Source organism: Dreissena polymorpha, chromosome 4 (genome assembly GCF_020536995.1).
Source record: "Dreissena polymorpha isolate Duluth1 chromosome 4, UMN_Dpol_1.0, whole genome shotgun sequence".
Taxonomy (NCBI): Eukaryota; Metazoa; Mollusca; class Bivalvia; order Myida; family Dreissenidae; genus Dreissena; species Dreissena polymorpha.
In genome coordinates this window covers 59,058,929-59,086,060 of record NC_068358.1, presented here as the reverse complement: position 1 = coordinate 59,086,060, position 27,132 = coordinate 59,058,929, and the positions used below count along the sequence as shown (strand labels likewise).

Genomic DNA, 27,132 nt, shown 5'->3' with positions numbered 1-27,132 from the left:
TATGAAGTTTGTAAAATAAAGAACAACAACAGAGAAATAAAAATGTTTACTTGAATATCACCCAGCACATACTCGTGCAACGGCACAATTTAATAACAAATGGCTAAAGAAACATGAATGAATATCTTGGTGGTTAAGTCCCATAAAATAACTCAAGACCAAAGCATCGTTAATTGCTATAGACAATACACTACTGTGTAAAATATTTTGCTTTAAATCGGAGCTTGGTATACAGCATTCACTCAGTGATAAAGTAATAGGGTTAGATAAATAATGCCCCATTGGCCCATGTATATCGACAGATCAGATTAAAGTCAATAGCGGTGTATTAGTTTCCATAATATACGCCACTGATAATCTTTGTCAACCGTGCGAACTACTTTCAATAACGTCAGTATTTTACTACAAGTTCCATGTTCTATGCATATTTCAAATATACACAAGGTTAAGCTGTGACCGAAGGAGAGAGTGCTAATTCGCACGCATTCCAACAGCACATCGCCATTAATATAGCAAGATATTAGTTGCAAAACAACAGACCACATCGCCAGCCAAAAACTATTGATTCACAGAAATATTAATGAATGCAAATGGATATTTTATTTAATTTTCTTGAAGATTTAGATTGTTGTCATGCTCTTTAAGGAAGAATTAACCGTACATTGTTTGGCTTCGAATGCTTAATCGCATTGCTGTGGTGTTCATGTTTATATAAAAACAATTTTACAATTTACAATAAAACAAGAGGGCCAATGCCCATGCGTTAAACATAATTGTATACGTATATATATACAAAGCAAATAGTAGCAGAAAATATAATAGAAAACAGAAAAAAGATATAATATTTATGTTAAATAAAATTGAAAACAAAATAACTTCACAAATGGTTGCACAAACATGTTTTGAAATTTTCATTCTAAGATAATTTTAAAATGATAAGTTAGATAATTGTGCATAACATATTAAGCCACATGGAATACAGCTCGATAGATATCCACTTTCTATTGGGAATGTTACATCTTACTTGGCAGACTGATTTGCTTAATATTTTAAACCTATTTCCTTTTTATAATGTGAATACACATTCAGCCACATGAAATACAGTTAGAAATGTGCACGCTTTCTAATGGAGTTGTGTACCACACTTCTCACTCGCACTTATGTTGAGCATAAGTGCCTACTTTATGGTGATGGAGTTTTCACTGACTGTGCTGTAACCATTGCATTGAAGAAAGAATACGGATTAGATAAGAGTTCTTGTGGAGATCCACATTCCATCACCTGAAACAACAGTAGGACGATTGGAACATGAAACGTGCAGCACTTTCTTTATCCGGAAAGTGCTTTACATATACCGTCGTAAAATAAACAAATTATTTGAATATGATTCGTTTTTGTTCATACAATGGTTCACATATATTAAACAAATATTATTAACAGATACAGTTGCCCGTATGACATATACTGGAAAAGAGACAAATCCACTTATCAGATAGCTTAGATTAGCGTTCGCGAAAATAATCTCTATATTCTGATAATAATGTAAAAAAAAGCATGACAAAGGGTGATAATTCTGCTAAAATTGGTTGTACAAGTGTATTTCATTACGATTGCGAATACATTTAATTCTTTCAAGTGTGTACGTTTGAGCGAGACCAACACAGTGGTTTAAGGGGAGTTGAAAAACACATTTGATGGTCATTCAGCTCAGAACCTTTGAGAGAAATCCATCATAACACAAAAATGTGGCTGATTTACATGTATTCTATAGTGCAAAACAGCCACAAAACCATAATTACGTCCAAATTGATGGCAGCTAAAATTCCTTGATGCATCTCGCTTTAGTGGGTAAAAATTATTGAACCAACGACAATAAGTATAATATCAATTTAACAAAGACTGATGGTTAAACAGAAAGTGATGAACGTTGAATATATTTTTATAATTTTGTTCGATGAAGAATCAATAACGATAGCGTTGACAGTTTTCTGTGAGTGCACATTGTATGTATATAATTTATTTTTGATATATATATTTTTAGAATAGAATTTACTTAAATATGCCCAAATAAGGATTTAAACACAATTGATAAAACTCATTTGTGAAAATATAACATTAGGTCAGGTGTATACTATTTTACATTTAATAATTTTTTTAAACAGCAATCATCATACATTTTAAACGAATTTCTTAGTTTGAAAGCCTTGGTAACATTAATACAAGATTGTATATGTTACATTTGACGAACATATACACACACCTTGCCACTATCAAGCACTAGTATCTTATCGCTGTGTAAAACAGTATTCAGGCGATGAGCAATTGTGATGACCGTGCAGTCTGCAAAACATTCTCGGATGGTCTGCTGGATCATCGCGTCAGTTGAGGTGTCAATGTTTGCCGTGGCCTCGTCAAGAAGGAGAATCTAAGATGATATTTCTAGAAATTAATTGTGTCATGGGACAACCGGGCGTCAATTCGAGTCGGTTAATTCAGTTGATGGAGGGCTACACTACAAGTATGAGGGTCGCTTGTTCGATCGTCAATCCGGTAAAATAACGTGTGTGGGGTTTGTGTCATGAAATTATTTGTGTTGCAATATCATACTACATATCACTCGAATAGGACAGTTGTCAGTTAATGGCATAAGCATAAGCACTTATTACTGGTAAAACAGTGAACCCATTAAAAGTGCTGAACTTTTGTAGAAAATGGCAAAACACCCAAATATGATACAAATAAACATTCTGGAATAATGCACGTTTGTAGTGGTGCTCATGATCAGACAGTGCATTTCCACATGTTACACAGGCTGGCGCTTTCCGCATTCTGTAAATGTGTTTTAAAAAGATATAACCTACTGAAAGACGAATTAAAATTTACGATTATTTCTGTTTTTCACTGTATATACAGTCAAACATACACACACACACAAATTTCAGCAACAGCAGGAGGAGAATTTTTCAATAAAGCACTAAGTGCCTTACTGATGGCAAGTGACAAACTTCAAAAAACCAACAAAATAAACAGTAGCTCTACCGCTACTGGCTTCAGAAGATTGCAATTATTACGACATTGTACAAGGGTACGGCGAAGAGGATTCAAGAAAAGACATAACCTTGCTGCTTCTTACAACCGCCCTGGCCAGACACAACAACTGCCGTTCACCCACTGAGAAGTTTTCTCCGTTCTCCTCCACCATTGTATCGAGATCCTGATTGAATTGCTTTATCTACAAACAAATACGAAACATCGCTGTTATTGAATTATAAGCCTGTTGTATGTAGACCATAAAGTTGTTTTAATAGCAAATGATATGATGCATAGTATTTCTTCAGTACATCAAGTACACGTCTACTAATTGGCTTCATTATATTGTTCTAGTACGACCTCTTTCATTTAATACTCTCTCTACATACTATAACAATGCTTAAAATTGATGGCTTGTATTTTTAAAGCTATAAAATTGTTTGCGTATGTAAAATTACTTTAGTCCAAGCAAAAAATGTTATTATAAAATGCACATTTATATAACAAGTTTACCAAAGACGGACTTAAACATGCGTGGCTAGTGTTATAAGATGAAAAGTTTTTTATAATGGCCAATGAGTTTAATATTAAATATATGGTTATAAAAAAATGGTGCCTGCGTAAGGTCCATTTTGTGGTTGTTTAACACGGACAATACAATAATGCGTGTACTAAAACTGCGTTAGAACAAAGAATTATGCATGATCCGTCTACACAGAGGAGGCATGGGTTGTTTTAGTTTTACATTAACATAATTAGTGATTGTCTTACAAGTCATGCAATTGTATGTACATGAAAAAATGGTTCATGAAAAATACCGCAGTACACAAATGTTCATGCAGGATAAAATAAGGTAAGGTGATCCATGCAGATTTATTTGGGCTTCCGACTAGTACTGATGTAATAGTGATTTATAAAGTATCATATTGAACCTTCTCCTTCATGTGGACTTTCCCCAACGCTTCCCATATAGTCTCGTCCGTAAACAAAGAGAATGGGTCTATGTTGTACCTAGCACATATATGTTCATGTTTAAACAAAGAGGAAATAAAAAAAACGTGTATACGTGTATGTTAATTATTGATTAGTTGAGGAACCAACCGATACGTCCAAACGAGTCTCGTTTGAAAATCGAACTAACTTCGTAGGCGAATGCTTTATCCCGCGGACGATAATAGTTAGCATCATTATTGTATACCATTTTTCTTTAGTAATCAACTTTTAAAGGTTCAATGAAACTACTGCACCTGATGGTACCAGAGAATAAAACCGGTTCTTGTGTAATAGTTGATATTTTAGAACGAATTATGTTCAAATTCAACTCAGAGATATCCTCGCCATCGATTGTTATAACGCCGTCAGTAAGTTCCACTAAACGGAATAGGACTGTTGCCAATGATGATTTGCCTGAAGAATACGTGCAATAAAATCATAATAAGTAGTGCGAAGTAGTATCAATGTCTTAGTATCAATTTCTTACATAACGCAATTAAAATAACTGCTATTAAATAACGGATTATTAATTTTGGTTTGATTTTCTGTGGCGAAAAATATAAAACCCCGGTGATGTCAAAGTGAAATTATTTAGCGCATATACTCGTTTGTGGAGCATCCATTTTTATATTTATTGTACGGCATAATCATAAACTAGTGGCTAATGTTGTTAATAATTATTACCGATTAAGTTGTGTTTTGTAAGTACTTTCAAAGAAAACTTACCTGCTCCTGTTCTTCCGACAATGCCAACTTTCTCCCTTGGCTTAATCTCAAAACTGACATCCTTCAAAACGGGGTCAATATCTGGTCTGTACCTCATGACTACATTGCGAAAGGTTATCGCTCCCTTTTCAGGCCATTTAGAAGGTGCTTTCTTCTTCGCATCTTGGTTCTCGGACCCAAGTTTCTAGAACACACACACACAATGTTCAAATGTTCAAAGCATTTCGGTATGAATATACTAACTATCAGAAAGATGAAAAATTGAGATCTGGTACATTCTTTCAATCAGGTATCAACACATTGACGGAATCACCAATGTCTAACCAATTGAAAGAAATATTTACGTTGGATAGTACAAAACGACCATGTTCGGAACTCGCAATGTAAAATGCATTTGTGTCACATTTATATTGACAAATTGACTGTAGCTTTGTAGGCACTTTCGAAGACCTTGGATGACAATTCATAACCTCGAATATTTAGATATTTTGTATGTGAACCACAAAAAACTTTGACCTAAAGTTTCACTGATTCCGAATAACAGCTATTGCAAAATGATTTTGAGTGGCTCTTACCACAGTGTATTCGTGCAGCCTTTCCACAGACGTAAACCGTGCTTCTGTTTCATTCATAAGACGAATGAGAAACTGCACTATACTTATTGTCTGAAATTAATTATCTTTGAAATAAAGAATGTAAATTGAACTTCAAATAAGTTACGAGTGTGTAGAGAAATCTTGAATATAAAAATATAAAATGACTAATTATTGAACTATAATTGAAAGGAGTAATATTGAAACAAATTATGTTCATCATTTTGTATCGTAATCGTGCAGTTTATGTAGAACGCTTACAATTGCGATAATCTCGACGATACTTGTTACGTCCAATTCGTGAAAGGGAACACAACATTCATAAAAACAATAAGTAATGACTTTTTACCTGTGCATTATCGTTACATGGTGAACACCGAACAATACTATTGAATGAAATTCGCAGTGTACGATAGCACAACATTCCACAGTTCAGAGTCTTAATGAATCAAAAGGTTGAATCTTTCATGGAACGGTGTGCTCGATTTCAAAAGTGAAAACAAAACAATGTTATAAAAAAAGTTTCTTTTAGTGATCATAACGCTTATAATCACGAGCGAATCTTACCTTGCCACAAAGTCCAAGCACGAGTCCAGCAGATGCCGGCGGTATTAAGCCTTTTGTGACAACAAAAATCAGACTTGAGGACATAGTCATGAGGCCAGCAATTAGATCAAGTCTTAGCCCAATCCATCGCATGCTGACGTCGAATAAAAAGACCGACATCGAGGCCACGTCGCCGTAACTGACGCACCTTGTGAAACGAACATGGTACAATTAATAATAAAATTAACGTTCATTGTTTCAGCCAAAGCGATTTGTGGTCAGGAAGTGTTTACTTAAAAAACGCATCTGTTGTTTATTATCATATATACTCCTTTTGTAAATCGTATATAATGTGAATTGAGAGATGGCAATCGGTTCCCTTAGATTTAAACCACATTTTGGGTATTAAATAGGCCAAATCAAAACAAACCCCAAATAAAATTATCCCATTCGTAGTTGAATTCCTTATTTAGCAAGCCACGGAGATGTTCAAATTAAATCGGGTAAAATACATTAAAAGGCGTCTCCAAACACTCACAGTTGGCGTGTATCAATTAATAAAATCTAATTATTAAAATCATATAAACGAAATAGATATGCAACCCCCTTATAGTAGGGGGAATTTAATTTGTGTCCACTTGCATCCTGCTGTGCACAGAGCCAGCTGAAACAACAAAAATCAAATGGAATATATTGTTTGATGGACAATTATTTTAAACAGATGGAATTGTTCCTTGCGTTGGGGATATTTCTTAACAAGCCCTTTAAAAAGGACACCTTAGCGGTAGATTTATCATGATTTTTTAAATCTTACCGTTTGAAGAAACGATCCTGTTGTCTATACGCCACTATCGTTGACAGACCTTGTGACGTAACATTCACGTTGCTAATTAGTGGAGAGCGCGTAATATTCTCCAGTCTTTTCAATTGTCGAACAGACACCGTAGAGACTTGTTTCATGACGTAGAAGACGGCTACGACAGGCACAACGGCGATAAGTAACCAAGGAGTCACGTACGTGGCCGTACCTATTGACACGATTGTTAGCGATAGAATTCGTACCAGTTGATTGGTCACTTGAGGTATGAATACGTCGCCTGTTTCAAATAAGCGTTCGTATTTTAGTATTCAAATTAATAAATATATTTAATATGTTATTTGTTACAATACACGAATAAGACAACCAATTTACGGTACATGTGCAACTATGTATTGCATATAAATCTTTAACTTTTTCATTTAATATGAATGATTGTTAGCAATATGAAACGTTATTAGTTCGGGTTTTTGTCGAACTCACATATCTGAACGTCAATGAATTATTTATTTCTGTAAATGGTAAAAACTTCAAAAAATAAACCATTACTTGAGAAACGTCAATACACTTAGTTATAAAAGAGCATGAAGCATTTAACTAACTTTTATTGCGAAAATCTAAATAAATTAAATCGCATGCTTTAATATCATGGTGATCTAAATATATGTTTAGTTTCTTTGATAGCAGCAAAATAACCTTCGTCAAGGTCTTTTGAGAATCTGTTCAGTATCCTTCCAGTCGGAGTGGTATCAAAGAATGACATTGGCGCTTTCATGACCCTATCGAGGCACTTGTCGTGCATTTCTTTGGATGCTGTTAATGAAACCTGTCAAGCAGGGCAGACACAAATAGAACGAAAGACAGAAAACATATGTATATTCAAACGCTTGAAAAGAGTTGCAACGCAATATATGTACATGTACATTTAGTATTTGAAAACGTGAATATATGTGCTACGCTCTATTGTTTTAAATAACGACATACCTTTGCATGACAAAATCCATTCACCAAGATCAGAACTATAATGCCAGCAAGTGAAGATATGTAAACGACGAAATAAGTATCGCTACCTATGAAGCTTTCGTTTACCATTCCATTTGCGTACATAGCTGTTGAGTTATTTGTTATAATTACTGACATCGTCGTGTTCAAAGAAGATAACGTTGTATTCATATATATGTTCTCCATGGTTGTATTTGTTGTATACGATCCCTGCAAATAAAAGATGGTGGTAAATATGCAATAAGTTCTTGTAAGCATTTTCATTATGTTAAGAAAGGAAAACATGTCAAATAGTAACGGTCGACGAAAGCAAAGTTCAACAGTATTACACATAACATTTAGCATGCAAATAAATGTTTTTAAGTCAAAGAGCCTTTTCTTCGAATTTCAACTCTACCTGTTTAAGCATATCTAAAGTGGAAAATGAATCGGTAATATTTTTGTTTAATACTTTTACCATAAGATTACGAACATGTTTGTAGTCGTATTGTAAAATTATTAAACACATATTATCTTATGCATTTAATTATTTTCATGAGCTTCTTTACGGATTCCGGTAATGTTAAACAATACTCCATTACGTATCTTAAGAATTATAGGAACCATATAACACGATTATAATATCGAGAAACAAACAACTAAAAGTGAGAATAACGTATACACGTTTAGACGTATTTTCCCAGTTTCGATTTACTCTTAAAATGTAACAAATGTGATAATTGTTCCTTTTTCAATTGATTCGCTTCCTTAAAAATATATTTCTTCGTCATATATGTTTAGATTTTTTAATGTAATCTTTTTTATAATGGAGTATTTGATACTGTTTGAAAATGACATTTGGAAAATCTGTAAACATGTTCCGACCTGATCACGACAGAAAGTTACTAAAAGTACCTTAGGAAGAGATCCTAACCAAGCACTGAGCCAATAATCGGAAAACACGAGTGAGCCCGAGCACAGGAAATAAAACAAAATAACACCGAGAACGGCAAACCAGCCGCCAGCTGCCCGAATGTAAGCGGTATAAGTGCTTACACCTACGTCGCCAATAGCTGTTTCTTCTGCTTGAACGAGTTTGCCTGGATATAACATAAGAACCATTACTGAAGATTACAGTGTTCATTGAATTTCATATTGGATTCAAATTCGTTACTTTGTCAGTATCGCTTGTATCCCCTGATACTAGTTATATAAACACATGCGCCAAATAATGATACAATGATACTCATAATTATAATATTACATCACATAATATCTTCACATAATACTTTTTTACTCGGCACAGTCACTGTTTATGTATTTTAATATAGTCATCATTTGTCATCAACAGCTATCAAGTTTAACAATGTGGTAGATACATCTAACCTCTTGTATAAAAACCATGACGATTTACGTTATAACCGTTGAAAGCAATATATCTTACCTTTCGCCTTTGGCTTGTGGATGCCATTAGTTTCCTCGGCTGGTTTTTCTTTCTTATCTTTCTTCATTTCAGTGACTTCACTTTCCACCGGTGCGCCGTCATTGTTACTGTCTGCAAATTATTTAGAGTGCATGCATCATACAACAACAAATATTCAACAATTACTGGATATTTCACAACCAAAGTACTTGAGAAAAAACAGTATAACCATTAGGTATCCAGTAAAACAACATACCTAGTTTACAATGGCAGTCATTTCATTAAGTTGTTAGAATTATGAACGGTGTGATCTTTTATTTTAAACCACAATTGTTTATATTTTGAAAGTAAAATACATAAACAAGGTGTGTCACTCATTTAAAGACAATAATATATTTGCATACTAGTACTTCGATCGTGGACAGTTAAATAAAGCTGACTACAGAAAGGTGTTCGTACTTGAGCCATTATTGGCGTTGTGACAGGGCTGATTTAGTTGTGGTAATTCATGTGAACAGTTATATACACTATGTTTAAAAATTCAGACTGTAGTTTGGTATTTAAGTGCATTAAATTATGCATGAATGATTATAATGGGATTTCAAAAGACAATGTGAACAACTTTTGAAACCTCTTTTCCACTAAAGATTTGAATTTCGGTATAAATAAATGTGACGTTTGTGCGTTCGTTCGTTCGTTCGTTTATTTGCGATGTAAATTCAATATAAATTATCCATTATTGGAATACGATTTTACTTACATATTTTTCTGCTTTTCATTTCGGTTAGATTGAAAATTCTGAACATCTCGGAATACTTTCCGTCGCTTGCCATCAACTCCAGATGATGACCTTTTTCGACCACTGTGCCATTTTCCATCACGAGCACTTCGTCGCAATCTTTCAGGTACTTTCAAACAAACAAAGCCTTCAGTGAGTAGCTTAAGTGTTGTTAAATCAATTTTTATGTATAATGCGGTGTTGTGTACATTACCTTGTATTGAATAGAAACTTGGGCATTTTTTCACTAAGTAAAATAATAGCTTTATGTTTATGATAATGATAATGTTTCGGTAGTTTCATTACTCCTCTCGTTTATTGTGTGGTATTGATGTGTTTGTTCATATTCTTATACTAAAAAGCGATCCTGTTATCTTATGAAAATATAAATGTGTGGATTTAACATACTTATTTTTTTTAAATGACAATACATTCTTTGTAATTTGTTTTAAAAGAATAGAATTGCCTTGTAAACGAATTCATATGTCGTTTATGTCTTACATTTATTTGCTTAACAGAACATGTAGTGATAAGTTTTATCATATCCTACCTGCAACTGATGTGTAACTAAAATCACAGTCTTTTTATGAAGCTCTTGTTTGATACATTCGTTGAAAATTTGTTTACCGACCCTCGTATCAAGAGCAGAAAGAGGGTCGTCCAATATATAGATATCACTTTTGCTGTATACGGCTCTCGCAAGATTTACCCTTTGTTTCTGACCACCACTTAGGTTAACTCCCCGTTCTCCTATCTGCAATACACAAAATGCATTTGTCATATCATGGTGTCATCATAAAATTCGAGCATGCAATCAATTTAACAGAACATAAAGAAAGACAATTTTATGATAGATCTACACACTTCAGTTTCATCTCCGTCTTTTAGAAGATCAAAGTCTGTTTCGAGTCCGCAGCATGCGATAACTCGGCTGTACCTAAAACATGTAATAGTACAGCAGATTTAGTAATATGAAGCAGTATATTATGAATAAAACATATATTACTGATTATTTATACAAAATTTTCGAATTACACGGTTTAATTGATCTGTTTATAATCGGTATAACAATGTAATTGTGTAAATAATAATTAATTTTGTATCTACAATGTATGAACTAAACCAGTCACACGTTCGTCCGAATGTGCATGGTAAAATTACCTCTCCGTCTTGTATTCTTGTCCAAACAAAATGTTTTCTTTGATCGAAGCGTTAAATATCCACGCCTGCTGGGCAACATATGCTACCGTTCCACTAACTGCTAAATGCCCTTTTGCAAGCATCATCTGCATATATAATGTGAGGATTGTGTGCTTTGTTATACCTTTAAACGTACATTAACACTCGTCTTAATTGTTATTACAAGTATAGTACATACAAGTTATTTGTGTAAAGTATTTAAAGATAATTATTGTGTTGCATTTAAAAGATGTACATTGATTTGATATCAAACGTAAAAGTTATGTGTATTCTCATTTTGATCTGCCCAAATGTCTTTATTAACTTAAATGCACCAAGCGCAAGCTTTCATATAGGTAAACAAGTGTGTAGTTAAAGTCACGCTCACCCTTCCTAATATAGCTGACATCAGTGAAGACTTCCCAGACCCTACGGAACCGCAGATGCCAATCAGCTGCCCCTTGAATACAATTAAATCATGGTCAAATTATATTTCAGTCCAACGTACTGTCTCTCAACACGTACGTACAAAAGTTAATACATAGTTAGATAAAGTATATTAATATAAGATTTTGAATTTTAATCGTTAAATATGATAAATTATTACAATAATATTTTATAAAATAAATAAATGAATAAATTGAAATAATCACAAACCATACTTTACTTTTTTATTGCAATTAAATATTAAAGAGTGTGATATCAGGCATATTTACGATGACATAGAGTTGAAATATACTCATAGTTTTTAAATGCCTCCTCTTTTTAATTATCTCGTTACCACGACATACTAACACGTGGGAACGAGTAAGCTATGTCGTGGGAATGACTGAATAAGTCGATGTAAAGAGATAGAAAACAAAGAGGAATGCAAGACTAAATAAAAGAGGTATGCTATAAAACAAAAACAGTTAATAAAAAGGGGGCATTCAAAAAGTGCATAAATGTTTAGCTATATCTCGAGGGGATAAAAGAGTAGTGCATTTTTTAAAGAGGAGTGAATTTCATATCTATGCACGTACATATTATTCCATTTTTGACAGAAAATGTATTAAGGAAATGCTTATTTGTGTGTTTTATTAAATGTGTATAGCATGCACACATAGTAAAGCAAACTATGGAACTCGAAAAACTAGCATGTAAAATTTTACTAACTGTTAGAAAGATAGATCTTGGTTCATAATACCTTTCTCACTTCGAGTTCTATATCCGACAACTGGAATAAATTGACACTTTCTCTTCTTGAGCTTGCAACTAAAAGCATTAACAGATGTAAAATGTAATGGGTAGTTTAAAGAATAGACAAATAAAATTATAAAACGATAGCCAAATTAAATGAAGCTAAAACTAAATCAAAACAATTGATTTAAAAAGACGAGTGTTTCGCTTTAATGACAACTAACATATCGTTATATATCAGCATCACAAAAGACACATTACTGTGCAACCACTAATTTATTATATATCAAATTATTTTACTTAAAATACAAAAACAAGCTTAAACGTCGTCTCTACTGACAATAAACTACCAAGTATTATACCGAAAAGCCAACGTTATCTCACCGCTTGATTTGCGACCTCTTATCCTTGTCTTTGTTTCTTCGTCATCTGCAACTGTTTCGCAAATAAAATTGGCGGCTTTAATTTCTACTGCGTTTTCTTTGTTAAAGACGTCGGGGGAAGGCGAAGAGAACTCGTCTAACGTTAGCAATTTCTGAAATAACATATACGTGTGTATATTCATATTCTAGAGGACCGGTCCAACCAAATATCAAAATGAACCTATCACGCAATAAAGCGTGAAGAAAAGACTGACGTGATATTCAACATTGATAATTAAGTTTATGAATGTAATTAAGAAATTATCCTTTGCTTGTAGCTATGCAATACCTGGATATGTCTCTTGAGCGTGTTTAACGCTGGTAAGAACAGGTCCATAACGGTTAGAACGACCATAATATTATTTTAATATTGGAACAAAATGATAGAAAACACGTTGATGCATCACTAGAATATTACAACAAATATTATTATTAAGCTATCCGCCAATCAAACGTATTGGTATCGTCCTGTTCTGCGTACTGTGTGCACTACGATTGTTTTTATATCATTGTAGGTGTGATAAGTGCGTCAATTAATCACGTTAAAAGTGTTGTTACACTTAAACAATAGAATGAGTCTCAAGTACGTACAGTCTTCATATAACGTGGCTTACCTCTATCCTTCGAAAGCTTACTTTCGCTTCTCCGTATGCCCTAAAACCGATCGGAATAAGCGCGACAATGATCCGCAGAAAGTTCATGGTTCCGATGATAGCAAAGGCCTGGAATTAAAAAAAAAAATCACGCATATTTCTAGTCTTGTGTTGCCAGCATCTACAACTTTGTTTAACTCTAAAATTATTCTCAATTGTTCTTCATTTTTTTTAAATAAATATTTATTGAAAGAAAACATTCTCGAAAATAAGCCATTTCAACCCATTTCAACTTATTTTGAATTATGTAATGTTTACACTACATATTACGAAAATCCTTTTTGCATTCACGATCCTTTTTTACGATAATGTTTGTTGAACGAAGCCCTTTACAGGTTGACCATAATTATTTCTGATTTTGAATATGGTGCGCTGGTCCTGGTCGTGTAAGCGTATGCACGAAACCAGTCAAAGCACAGCTTTGATGTATTCACCAGTCAAAGCACTGTTTGGATATATGAAACGGTCAAAGCACTGTTCGTATGAATGAACCAGTCAAAGCATTGCTCGGATATATGAAGCAGTCATATCGCAGCGTGTGTTTGTGAGCCAGTCAAAACAATACTCGTGTATATACGTTATAAAATGCATTATGATCTTTCACAAAGGTGAGGCAAGCTACTGGAATTCACCATTAAGGTAGGGTTATCATGTGTATATGACGTTTGTCGTAGCATGATTAGAGCTACATGTAGTGGTAGACAGTAAACCCGACTTCCTTCCTTCATAAAACAGACGTAGACATATTCGGTAAAGAACTTTATAATATTATGTTATTTTAGCAAATAAACCAATGCAAGACTAAACGAGTTTAACTTCTCTGTGAATTTTTCCTTTAAAATACTCACAGTAGATGCGTTTAAGTCGTTTCCGGCGGCTGTGTAGACCGTAATGGTAACAACCGATGCAATGGTCGGCGTCACCGGTATGATAGCACCGACAACCGCGTCCAGAAGAGCAGAATATAGCAAGTACTTTTGTTCTGACTTCCTCACATCTACAAAATATTCGTTTATAACGAAATTCAATATAGACGAATTAGCGGGAAAATGATATAGAACACTCAGTAGCATAACGGATAATAACAATTTAGTGATTGCAAACACATTGGTTTTAGTTTTCTATGTTATATTGCAAATTCTCAGTCGAATACTCCAAATGTGAGGCTTCTGTAGAGGCCTTTGATCTCAAATTGATAACGTTAACGGATGTTATATAGGTGTGTTATGTTTATCCCGGAAATACAACATTGAGTCATTTCTAAATGTAATTGATACAATTCATTGTATTGTTTTAAGAAGACAAACTACAAAGTACAGTTAAAAAAAATTCATGTCATACTTTTGATGGCTTCGTTAAACGGTTTTTCCCATGCATACAGTTTGATGAACTTCATGCTATTCAGAATCTCGCCCATGCGTCGAACCTGCAAGGGACTTCGAACTGAATTGTTCAATGTATTAAGTAGGATATGCGTATATAATTATATTCACTTCTGTGCATAGAACTTCGGACGTAATCATAGCATGTTTCTAGTACGATTCGTATATAGTTATTATCACATAATTGCATAGGACTTCGGATGTAATCTAATAATACATCTAGTTTGATGGGTATATAATTATGATCGCTTCTGTGCATAGAACTTCGGATGCAATATTAGCATGTATCCATTACGGTGCGAAATATGATTACAATCGCTTCAATATATAAACATCGGACGTTATCTAAGAATGAATCTAGTATGAGTCGAATATACTGGTAACTGTGATCACTTCCCTGTATAGAACTAACGAAGTAACCTAAGCATGCATCTTGTAGTACGCGTATCTAACTATGAACACTTCCTTGCAGGGGATTTCGACGTAATGTAGGCATGAATATAATATGCGTATATAATTATTATTGTATAGAATTTTGGGCGCTAATTAAGTCTGGTTCTATTTTGATGCGTATATATGTATTATGACTTCCCTATAGGACATCGGGCGTTATTTAAGCATGTATCTCGTAGGATAAGAAAATATTTATTATCACGCCCCTGCATAGGACTTCGGGCATCATATTTGAACATTTCTGGTAGGTTGAATATATTAATTGCCTTGATAGTCATTCATAGTAACAATAATGACGACGTCAGTATGTTTGTATTAACTGTGTATCATCTCAGAAACAAATTTCTCAGTCCTCGTTAGGATTTTGGATGTATTTATGGATTGATGTATGCGCACAGCATCAGAATTATAGATTATGACAGCTCTTTGTTACGTGTAAAAGAAAAAAAATCACATGTTGTTTTATTCTAACACATACTAATTTCTATTATCTACCTAACATACGGACACAAGCATCTTGTATGGACTTGTTTACATAAAATATGAACACGAAACATGTGTTTTAATTGTGCATTATTGTAAGGTCTCGTGCATTTATTGACATGTTCGTTATGGAAAAAATGTAATGGCTGCATACCCTCATATCGGTATGTTGTGAGCATTTCTTTCGCATCTTTTTCAATAAGCCGGTCATTTGCACCTGCAAAAATATAATATGTATCTTACTGAAATTCATATTGCAACATCAATAAAATGGGATAGGTAACAATTCAGTTCGTGAAAGAATGTCATTTAAATTTTACTTTATACTATGTGTATCATAATGTTTTGTACAAACTGGTATCTCTTGCGATCTATGTTAACCAGGCTAAGTGTTTGTACATGGTAGCAAGTTTATCAAAGTGTTGTTAGTTAATTTTAAATGGAAAAAATAGGCATGATACAAAAGGGTGTAAACTATATTGTGGCTGTAGAGTGTACTCTACATAATGCTGAATACATACATTATAAGTTAAGTAAAACCAGATTCATTTGCCAAAAAAACGTCATAAGAATCAGAATCAAAATGTTTGATAAAAAATACTTAATCCAGCAGAGGTAAAATGAATAACAAAATATTTTTGTGGAGTTTAACAAAGAGTATTTATAAATTATACTAGTCATCGATATTACACGAAAATTACTTTTTGTAATACATTTATAAAATAAACTTATTATTTATAATGCATGAAACAAAGTTCATAACTTTCATTTCTGCAAATGGGAAAACAAAAATAAAATGCACTGCAATTTATAGAAAAGCTGGCGTTCGTATGGAAACATAACAATTATGATTATGTGCCATATTCGTTTAATGTTAACTGAATACATACCCGACTTTTCAGAATTTATAAACTATAATTTGTTGGAAAGTACTGTCTTAATTAAGGCATTTGTTGAATACAATTACTTCTTTTCGGAAGAGCTGTTTACCTGTGTCATGTAACAAACAATAAAGGTCCCAACGGAGACAAAGCACCAATAGCCAATTAGAGTGTAGGCGTAGACGGTGCCGATGATGAGATAGACGGGCACGGAAATGATAAAGATGGTGGTCCACGTGGCGATGTACACGCGGTACGAATCCACGCTGAACGCATTGATGATCTGCAAGCAACAATTGCTGTAAAAAAATACTGTGGTACTTTGTTTTATCTTAGAAAGAAATACTTACTTAAAAGAAAACGGAAATATAGCTACCTGTGAATTTTCTTCAACCGTGTGCACTAGATAACGCACTAATTATTTTAAAATACTGTTTATTATTAGAAAAAAATGGTATTAAAATTAAATTGAAAAAATACTTTGTATGGAAATTAAAGTAAGATAGCACGTTATTTTATGACAATGGTATTGTCACTTAACGTTTTTATTATGTAAACTTTACTCAACTAATAAAAACAAGTTATTTTTCTCTTTTTTGTAAATCACGTCAACTAAATGTTTTGGTATGTATGACGATGCTCATTTCATGACTTATGTAACAAAATCAGCAGGAATCGCTGATTTCGTAGACTGATTTAAATAAGGTTATTCGATCGGTTTATAAATGCCTTGTCCATTACACTGTGTGCAGTAGTCAAATCATAATAAATAGGCTGGTACATCATACCTCTGAATTGGTCTTTCCTTTGCTGACTCTCAGCTTCAGGAGTTTATCATACAGTATGCCAATGAATCCAGATCGGAATCGTGTACCTAAGACAAAGAACTTGTTTATTATTTGATTAAAATACATATTCTTAAGTACCGCATACATAAAGGGTTATGCAGGTTATGTCGGTACCGACATGGAGTACGAGGGATGTACAAAAATGGCTGTGTATATCTCATAGCTGCATTACACCTGTGTTTATCCCTGTGTCGATGCGTATATATGCTGTTAAAACTTATAGATGATGAATACCTAAAATAACAACCTAGTTTTGCAAATACAGTGTACACGCATATTGTTCGAACGGTATTTATTAAAAATGACTATCGATACAAAATTGAAGTCATCTTTAAATGTAATATTGTTTTATTGCCTTTCAAACGGGCCTCTCAAATCGTCCTATTCGTTTAGATTTCTCTGATCTCATTGCTTTCGATAAAAGTAGGAGTTGAAAAAATGTCACTGTTTGTGAATTTATGTCTACGGAGAAAATAAGCAAGCCTATAAAAAGTAAATAAGCACGTAATGTAAAGGCTGACAGCGTTTTACTGCAGACGTTCCGCTTAAGTGGAACAAGAGATATTAACTAATTTCTTAAAATAATACATGTGCAGCATTCTTAAATCGTGATTGTATGGTCATCCAGTAAGCGTGTATATGATCGTGCATTTTAATCAGATTGAATTTCTTTCGTAAATCCCAGATAACTATTATATTATTTTCAAGATTTATTCACTGGTGTACCTGCTTGTGAACTTATCGCCAAAGGGCAAAATTGTTTATTACCATAAACACATATGGACGTTTTGACGTAATTAAGTACCGAGCAAATTGAGATTGGCGAACTCATTTATAAACTATCATTTAAAGGACATTGAACGGGGTTCTTCTCCTTAAATTTTGAGTTGTTCAACATTTTTGAAACTAGGCATGATACATAAAATATATGCTTTCAAACAAAAATGGCTCGGCAGAAGTCACTTTTGACAAAATCCTCGATTATTTTTTTTGATTTTTTTTTTATTTTTTTTTTATTTTTTTTTGGGGGGGGTGTTTGATCTAGCAACAAACTGTTTATATGTTGTCTTAATATAACTTTTAATTTTTGAATAAATTTATAAAAAGATTTCAGGGCGTACCGGTTTGCGCACTGAACACAATTATATTGGCGAAAGTGATTGCGCGCACCACCTCACAGGCCATTATGGCCGCCGTCAGACCGAGACCGTACAGGAGGTTGTCCTCGGCAGACTCCAGGTATTGAAGCACCTTGTTCACCAGCAGAGCCTGCAGAGGTATTAGGGAATATTCAAACATTAATCATTCTACGGTAAATGTTCATTGATATTAACGAACATTTTGACAAGAGTTTTCCACACTTGTTGTTCAGTACTTTTTGTACACATCAAAAATGAGTTTATTTTCATAAATCTACAAATCAAAATCACATTTAAGGGACCTCACGTTCGTTCGCTCCTGCTTATTTATATACATGTGTATAATTGTAGGAACTAAGAAAGCCTTGCGTAAAAGAAGTGTCGGTAAAATGTAATACCATAAACCGTAAACATGTATTGCATTGAGAATATGTAGAATACGATTGGTCACATACAACGCAAGGAAATTTGGTGGAAAGTCATTTAAACGCGAATGGCAATGCGATTCGTCATTTACACAAAAAATAAAGGTTTGTGACGTAAAGGCCAGTATGATGGTAGCATACTATAGTATTCTCAAGAATCCTTGTTAAATCAGTACAATGTGCCCAATACCAATTACCAATGTTCGGCCTTTAGTTAAAAACTTAAAATTAAACCCTTGCATTAATTATTAATCCGAGCAATTTACATCGGAACCTCAAATAAACGCAAAGGTGAATACCGGTCGGTATATCGTCAATAGTTTGTTTCCGGTTTGTATATTTCAATTTTACTGCAAATGTACCACTAAGAGCTTACCGAGGAGAGGAACGTGACCAGAGCGTTGACAACCAGAATCATAAGGCTAGCAACAGATCTTGTGAATATGAATCTGACCCACACCCTCAAAAACGATGCCTTCTCCGGACCATGATCGTGCAGCTCTTTGGACCATAGCAGCTTCATTCTGTGCGAGAAAAGAACTTTGTGTGACATTAGTGTGTTTGTACTGTATTATGATTTAAGATAGTCGTGTGCAAGAGAAAAGCAGTGTTTATCATAAATATGTAGCATATATCAGAGATGTGAATGATTAAGGCAATTTGAGATCGAGAATTTATTTAACATACAGTGAGTTTGATGTGTTTTCAGGCGCTGTCAGACCGCATGGCATGAAAACGAAAACTTTCTTCAATTTAAAACCCGAAAGTTGTTTTTCTGCGTTCAAATTACAAAATAAATAGTGTTTAACTACTTTAAATACATCTCAAAAAGGACTTCAAGACCCGGACTCAACTGTATGTCCTTATCGCGTGCTTGGAATGCACATAATTTTAGAAAAAAAATACCTTTATTGTAATTTCCCTTTATATTTAAGGAAAGTAGGCGTGATTAAACAATAAAATAACAGTAATAAAGGGTATAAAACGGCAAAGTATGCCAAATTCTTTCCATTTTAAGGATCACATGATTACTTCGTCTGAATAATGTCTTTTTAAGAATATAATCATGTACAGTTGTATTGATGTTTTGGACAATACAAACGATTCGTCCATATGATATTGTGATGAAAAACGACTGAAACTAATGGTTCAATTCCAATGCGTGAAAACCCCTAATCCGTCGATGAAATACTATAAAAGGACTACGTGTATTTCTAAACTGAACGCATTTTCACCTCACCTCTCCGTGTTCACTAGGACTCCCTCCATGTCAGAACACTCCCATACATCGCTCTCTGACACTGGAACGTCGCGATGTTTATACATTCTCCAAACTAGCGGAGAGAACCACGTTAAGAAAATGTACGAAAAGAATCCTGCCTTGCTGATTGGGATTTTTCCGTCCCTAAAATAATAAAAACTAATAAATGACCATTGTATTTAAATACTGTACGTTAAGTAATAGCCTTTTTGAAATTTAAAATATGAACCATGTGATGAATAAACACGTATCTTATCCACAAATTATCACATTAGTAACAGTTATATATTGTTAACATGTATTTATAGTATTGCATATATCTATTGATTATATTAATGCTGGTATTTGCGTTAAGAAATAATTCAGAAAAAAAGTTATAGATTCGACATTCAAAAACGACGTATTTTCTTGATTTAGTATACGCAAATAAGTTCCTTCAAATGTCTGTGTGCTTTAATACGTAAATGAATCGGATTCACCTCATTCCAACTTACTTTGATGCGGGTCGGAAGGGCTTTAAAATCTGAAGCGCCTCTGAGTACTTCCGTTTAAAGGGTCCGACATTTCCGCCGTCAAAACTCATCGAAGGTAATTCCGCGAAACGAACTCTGAAACGAGTTCCAAATACGCGGGTTATGGTGGTGATCAGACATAAATGTATATTTCATCGGAGATGATACCCGAATTTTCGTACATTTGCATGCATGCGTGAGGATACTCCCAAGTGTTTGTCAAAGTTAAAGTATCGCACATGAACACGGGTAAGTCCGCACGTGAACTCTTAAAACTGCGATTGTGAAAGCAACACTAGTTCTGGTGACACCTATATGTAACCGCAAGTCATGCAACCGTTAAAGTTATGACACTAAATAAGTTATGTATTTTCTAATAGCTGGTTTATTTTTTAGAATATCGATTGGACTAAGATGATAATGATAGAAGTCTCTTACTCGTTTATTACGATGTAATAAAGTTATGCAAGTATTGGTTAAGGAAAGAGGTTACACAAATGAAAATATCTTCCTTTTTTTCACAAACGTTAACTTTAACTATGTAGCAATATAAAGGGATTTGATGTCGTTGTTTTTATTGGGTAATATATATAGTCACAGGGTCTACGAAACGCAAGAACCAAGTTGTTTATGATTGAATCATAGAGGGTTAAAATTTACCAATTCAATCAGATTGACACCGTGCTTGTGACTGTGTGACATGAAATAAGGAAATTAAATATGCATATTTAAAACAAACATCAAACATGAAAATGTCATCTGAATAATAATTTATTCACTGGGAGCCAAAAAAGGCGTATCAGCTTTCATTTATTACGCATGATAGCATGACATTTTGCTTTCAGTGAGATGTATATATATATATTATTTATATTTATAAATGTATACATCTGGAGACATTTCTAACGCAACACTTTTCAAACTTAAGTATCTCTGTTATAAAATTGTAATTATTTTTTTTTTAATGTGATCCTTTGACTACATTCTGTGCAAGTTCGTGAAACATGCAAACAGATGGAAACATACATACCCCACGTGCTAAAGCGTGCGATCGTCAAAGATGAATGAGTTCATCTTGAGCTTACACGGAAGGTAGTCAAATCAGTACATGTAAAATATTAAATCAAAATTCTTATTAATAACTGAGATATTAAAGTTTGAAAATTCTTGCGTTAGAAAAGACGCCAAGTGTGTATGCATGCATGAGCTATTTAAATACTCAATACTAAATACTTAATTTTACCTTAATCGCTCCCTTTCTTCTTCAATGGTGAGTATTTTATCAGGGTTCGATTTGTCCAGAAGAATGTTGGTGAATCCGGTCAGAGACACGCGCGGGTTTCCATTCGTTTCCGGTAGAACACTTTCGTTTGACGAACGTTTACCGCCGGATAAATTGGTTTCCTTCATTTTGATAGTTTTCGCGTCGATTAGTTTATTTGTATGTTTATTACGTGTTAATTGGTATTCGCATGTTCTGTTGAAACAAAATTTATTTACGAAACTCGCCGTCGAAAAATATGTAAAAAAAATCTAAAATATTTTAATGAATTTCCAATAGATAAATTGTAATCTGAAATTAAATATATTATTGGAGGCTATTTAGTTTTCCATAAAAAAACGTTTTAAGATCATATAATTAAAGCCGTATTTAATTTCGTATCCGATTGCAAAAGTGATCAAACAATTGTTCGTCTATCCAGCATTTAGATCCTAATGTATTTCATCTGAAGCTGATTGTCTCTTTAAATAGTTTTGTTTCGTCGACATCTCACAGTTCTATAAGTTAACCTTGTTATGGGTACACATTGATCGGCTTATTAGAATGCAAGATAACGCATTGTGAATGAATAAATTATATTTTTCACAACTTTGTCATGTCTACGCGTGTATAAGCATTGGTATCGTGCATCGATTTCTATTGCCAAGTCCGTAGCGTTCCAAACGCATCTACATTTTTTTCAGTATTCGTAACATTTATCTAAAAAAGAAATAACTCTTTAAACGTGCTTGCTTATTTCACAGGTGGTTAGCGTGTGGCTATGATATTAATTAGTGAAAACATCATTTTGAATGATAAATAATCATATTATAACGAAAAATTAACTTTTCTGGAAAAAAAATTCACTATCAAATATATGTATAACAAGGTATGCAGCTCAAAATCATCCGAAAACGGGGTACATCGTTTTGAACAGCCATTACTTCATCAATTTTGCAGCGAATTTCACGATCTCGGTCTTATTCAACGCAGAAATTAATTTGCTTTCTGGAAATGTATATGTCTTGCAATATTTTTACAAATGCTGGGTCAACTTTTAAGAAATAACACGATACACAACTCGCATGACATAGTTGACACTGATCAGGTAGTATTTTAGACTGAAATCTTCACGGAGTAAAGGGCATTTTCCCTGCAAAGTTCACGAACCTCGATACCATAATTCAATAAAACGTATGAAGAAACATTATAACCGTGCTTGCCGTTACATTATGCATCAAGACTAAGTGTCCAGCGCCGTTTGAAACCTTTGTTTACATAAATTTCAACTAACTGACATTTTAAACATACGAGTGATTTCATTGGTCCAATGCGGAGGTGTGTCTTTACAACTGGAGATTTCATTCATAAATACTGCCTGATCAGTGTCAACTGGGTCATGCGAGTTGTGTATCGTGTTATTTCTTAAAAGTTGACCCAGCATTTGTAAAAAATATTGCAAGACATATACATTTCCAGAAACGCAATTCATTTTTGCGCTGAATAAGACCGAGCTCGTGAAAATCGCTGCAAAAATGATGAAGTAATGGCTGTTCATAACGATGTACCCCGTTTTCGGATGATTTTGAGTTGCATTCCTTGTTATATATATATTTGATAGTGAAATTTTTTTAAAGTTAATTTTTCGTTATAATATGATTATTTATCATTTAAAATTATGTTTTCACTAATTAATACCATAGCCACACGCTAACCACCTGTGGCTTATTTTACCGAAATTTAGAATATTTTCATCCAAAAAAAATTGAAATATTATAATTGTCGTGATCGTTAATGTAGTTTTGATATAATTCGCAATTGCATTAAAGAAGGCATTATTTTCGACCTTGAGTTTTTTTAATCAGGGTGCAAAATCAACGGGGCTTTCAGGGGTTTACACACGGACTGGACAGCGTGTAATCACATCGTTAAGAATTTTAGTTTTGCTAATATCTCAAGTTATTGAAATACGTTTGCAAAAAATCTGCAGTGAATAAAAGACAGTTTTTCTTGTAGCTTTGTGTCGATATCTTAATTAAGGTATAAGAATAAATCCTTGAATACGTCTGAAATCGGTGACAAAATTTCACGTTGCGTGAAATTTTATCGTGTACAATGAATGCAGAAAACATGGGATGCACTAGTTGAATTTTTTAAGAAAACTTGTTTTTAAAAGTTATTTGAAATAAAGCATCACTTACCCATAGGCGGTTCCAGGGGGCGGACGCTGCGTCAATTCATTTGATGTTTCACACTTAACTAGATCTAAATCACCTATTTAAACTTGTCAAAGCCTTCAAAATCATTCAAAATCACTAAAATCGTGGAGCTTCCGGGGGGCGAACCGGGGGGCTTTGCCCCCCTGGACCCCCAAAACTATAAACTATGCACTTTTTTGGCATTATAAGAAGGTACTTTGATGAAAGTATATAAGGCGTGACATGCTCGAGAAGTGGTTGTCAACGCCTTTAAAATCACTAAAATCGTGGAGTTTACGAGGGGGCTTTGCCCCCCTGGACTCCCTAGCAGGGTTTTGCTCTGCACCCACCAGGGGCCCTGGCGAACCCCCAGCAAATCTTTCCATATCGCCCCCCCCCCCCTAACCAGAAATCCTGGAACCGCCCCTGTCACCGTCCAATAAATCCATTAAAGTTAAAATGTGGAACCCACAAAAAGTCACGTGATTGTGCACCCTGAAAATGTCCACGTTCATTTTCAGCGACCGCTATGGTTTTGAAATATTTAGAACAATAACCTTCAGCTGCAATAGAATAAGAGGATAATTTGTTGTTTATGTGTACTTATTTTCGTTTGTTTACGCATCGCCTTAAACACCCTTTCGAATGGCATGAAACATTGATGTTATATTGATTTAATTATTTGCTTGATTTGCAAGAAATTCAGCATATGCCGCCTGTCTTGGTCTTCAAAACATTTCGGTTTGGTTTATCGTGTAACTTTCTGACAAATTATTGATAAATATACATATTTTAAGAATGTATTAACACTCACAAAAGAATACGTTGAGTATTAACAATGCCACGGGCTAATTTATGGAGCAAGCCATATATACAACGTCGAAGAATATAAGGTCATAATGCGCTTTTGAGGCATTGCCAATAACATCGATTGTATAGCGACCTCCTACTTCAGGATGATTGTATCATTCGTTTTATTTGATTACCCGGCAATGTATATTCTTCAAGTTCGAGTAACGCTGCGGCCCAACCCTGTTCTGTTTTTTAAATTACTGATTATGTCCTAAAATACGACCTTGTTTCGTAAGCCAATGTGACTTATGTGAATGTTAATGACTATCACGTTTTACGCTATGTAGTGCACCCGTGCTCATGACTTCCTTATCTAACTTCTTGACGTACTGTTCCGAATAAAGTGTTAAGAATGCGGTCGCTAAATCCAGCAATACGTGATGACTTTTGCACTTGATTGTTTATGTAAGATGGTTTTTTTAGTCGAATATGAGACATAAAATATAAATTAAGACGACAACGGTTTTGACAATAACATAAATGATAAAGATATACATATACTGTTGATGGCGTTATAATGTTTAAAAAATCAAGTGAATAAAGTAAAATACGTGCGAGACCGACAGAGGAAACAAATAATCTAGTACAGTAGACTCTCTGTAAACCGCATGGTCTCGGGACCGGCCTGATCGTCCGGTTTTTAAAGAGTTCCGGTTTACCAAGAGTATGCATATTGCCGAAATATACATGGTATGCATTGTGCACAGACTCACATAAAAATATAACAAACCATATACATTTACATGTACCATGTGATAACTTTACGCAGGTACTGATGATGTTAATTGCATTCTTAAAAAATGTATTTTTAATCGATTTAAAGCAAAAAAAAATTCCATACCGACTTGTTTTGATTAATCCCAAAGTGAGCGTGGTGCTTTATACATGTACGTACGTGGCATTTGTCATATAGGCGAGTGACGACATAAATAAGATTGTTGTAGATACACGATTTATTATTCAATACATACATGTACAACATTTCATAAAACCTACACATTTGGTTGAGCAGTTGATTCCGTGATGAGCTTTATCTTATCCTCTAACGTAAGTTCTACGCGTCTGCGTTTAGCTGGAGACTGCGACATTTTAGATGCGTTCGAAATTAGTAAACGGCAATGAATGAATTTGCATACTGATGGATGGATATTTAACAGTCATATTTCTAACAGTTTATCTGACAAACAACCATTTCAGCGTTAAAAACATGGCTATAAGATCTTTTAAAATACCCAAGAAGATCACAAGAAAGTGATCGTCGCAACGGCATGCATTAATTTTTTAATTAAATTGTTTATAATAGGCGATAATAAATAATTAATAAAACGATAGAGTCAATCACTTTTTGGTGTTACCGCACGTCTATTATAGGCATTCACAGTTTGTTTTACATTATTTAATCGGACTCCCATAGCGCGGTAACGACTTGACACCTTTATGGTATGTTAAATCCGATTATCAATAATTGCGCGAGCAAAATGTGTGACACCGCACTCGCTGTGCTGACTAGGTATTGTTATTTTTTACGCCTCGGGCATCTTCAGAATTTAGACCGTCCGGTATACTCAATGTATTTTACGTTGAAAATGACCAAATTTACGGAGATACCCGTCCGGTTTCCGGTTTTCAGAGAGTTCGGTTTATTCAACATTTTTTAACAAAGAAATAGAAGGAGAAGATACGGGACTGGCCCGACCGTCCGGAATCTGGAGAGTTCCGGTACTCAGAGAGTCCGGTATTGGCAGAGTCTACTGTATAGTGAAACTTTACTGTAAAACTAATAAGAATGCAACTCAGCCGTCAGACAAATTATTTGCAAAGAATTCTAGCAAACATATGTCAGTAAAAATGTATGATGCTACAGATCTTTGATTTAGGGGACAAGGTCAGTATGTATTAACATCCTTCAGAACTTGAATGTTTTTAAATGTACCTTAAATGTTAAGCTGAACACGCGAAAGAGTGTGTTTTAAATACTATGCTTTGCTGAACATGCAAATCAAAACACTGACACAATTTTTAAATATATTAAAAAATTTATTATACATGTTTCATTGTTTTATATATAAAATGTCATACTTGCTTTTGCAAAAAATATAATAAGCTTGTAAAAGCAT

The 27,132-nt window shown here is 34.1% G+C and overlaps 1 protein-coding gene across 2 annotated transcripts; it reads right to left on the bottom strand.

Moving 5' to 3' along the window:
* Positions 1–31: 31 nt before the first annotated feature.
* On the bottom strand, positions 32–22,402 carry LOC127877822 (ATP-binding cassette sub-family C member 5-like). Of its 2 annotated transcripts, XM_052424081.1 has the most exons (31): positions 21,948–22,402; positions 20,687–20,800; positions 20,172–20,336; positions 19,308–19,455; positions 18,489–18,636; positions 17,308–17,393; positions 16,629–16,802; positions 15,793–15,855; positions 14,662–14,746; positions 14,169–14,317; positions 13,282–13,389; positions 12,630–12,780; positions 12,253–12,320; positions 11,455–11,526; positions 11,049–11,173; positions 10,752–10,824; positions 10,438–10,641; positions 9,870–10,017; positions 9,131–9,241; positions 8,602–8,786; positions 7,690–7,917; positions 7,402–7,531; positions 6,703–6,985; positions 5,910–6,096; positions 5,325–5,414; positions 4,750–4,933; positions 4,278–4,437; positions 3,963–4,041; positions 3,119–3,232; positions 2,261–2,425; positions 32–1,281 (listed from the first exon to the last, which is right to left on the bottom strand). In XM_052424081.1, the coding sequence occupies exons 1-31, from the start codon at positions 22,112–22,114 to the stop codon at positions 1,183–1,185; spliced, it is 4,263 nt and encodes a 1,420-aa protein (XP_052280041.1). In that variant the 5' UTR covers positions 22,115–22,402; the 3' UTR covers positions 32–1,182. The 2 variants fall into 2 exon arrangements, 1 of the variants encoding a protein (XP_052280041.1); XR_008048625.1 differs by lacking the exons at positions 32–1,281; positions 3,963–4,041 and having other exon boundaries at positions 2,413–2,425.
* Positions 22,403–27,132: the final 4,730 nt, after the last annotated feature.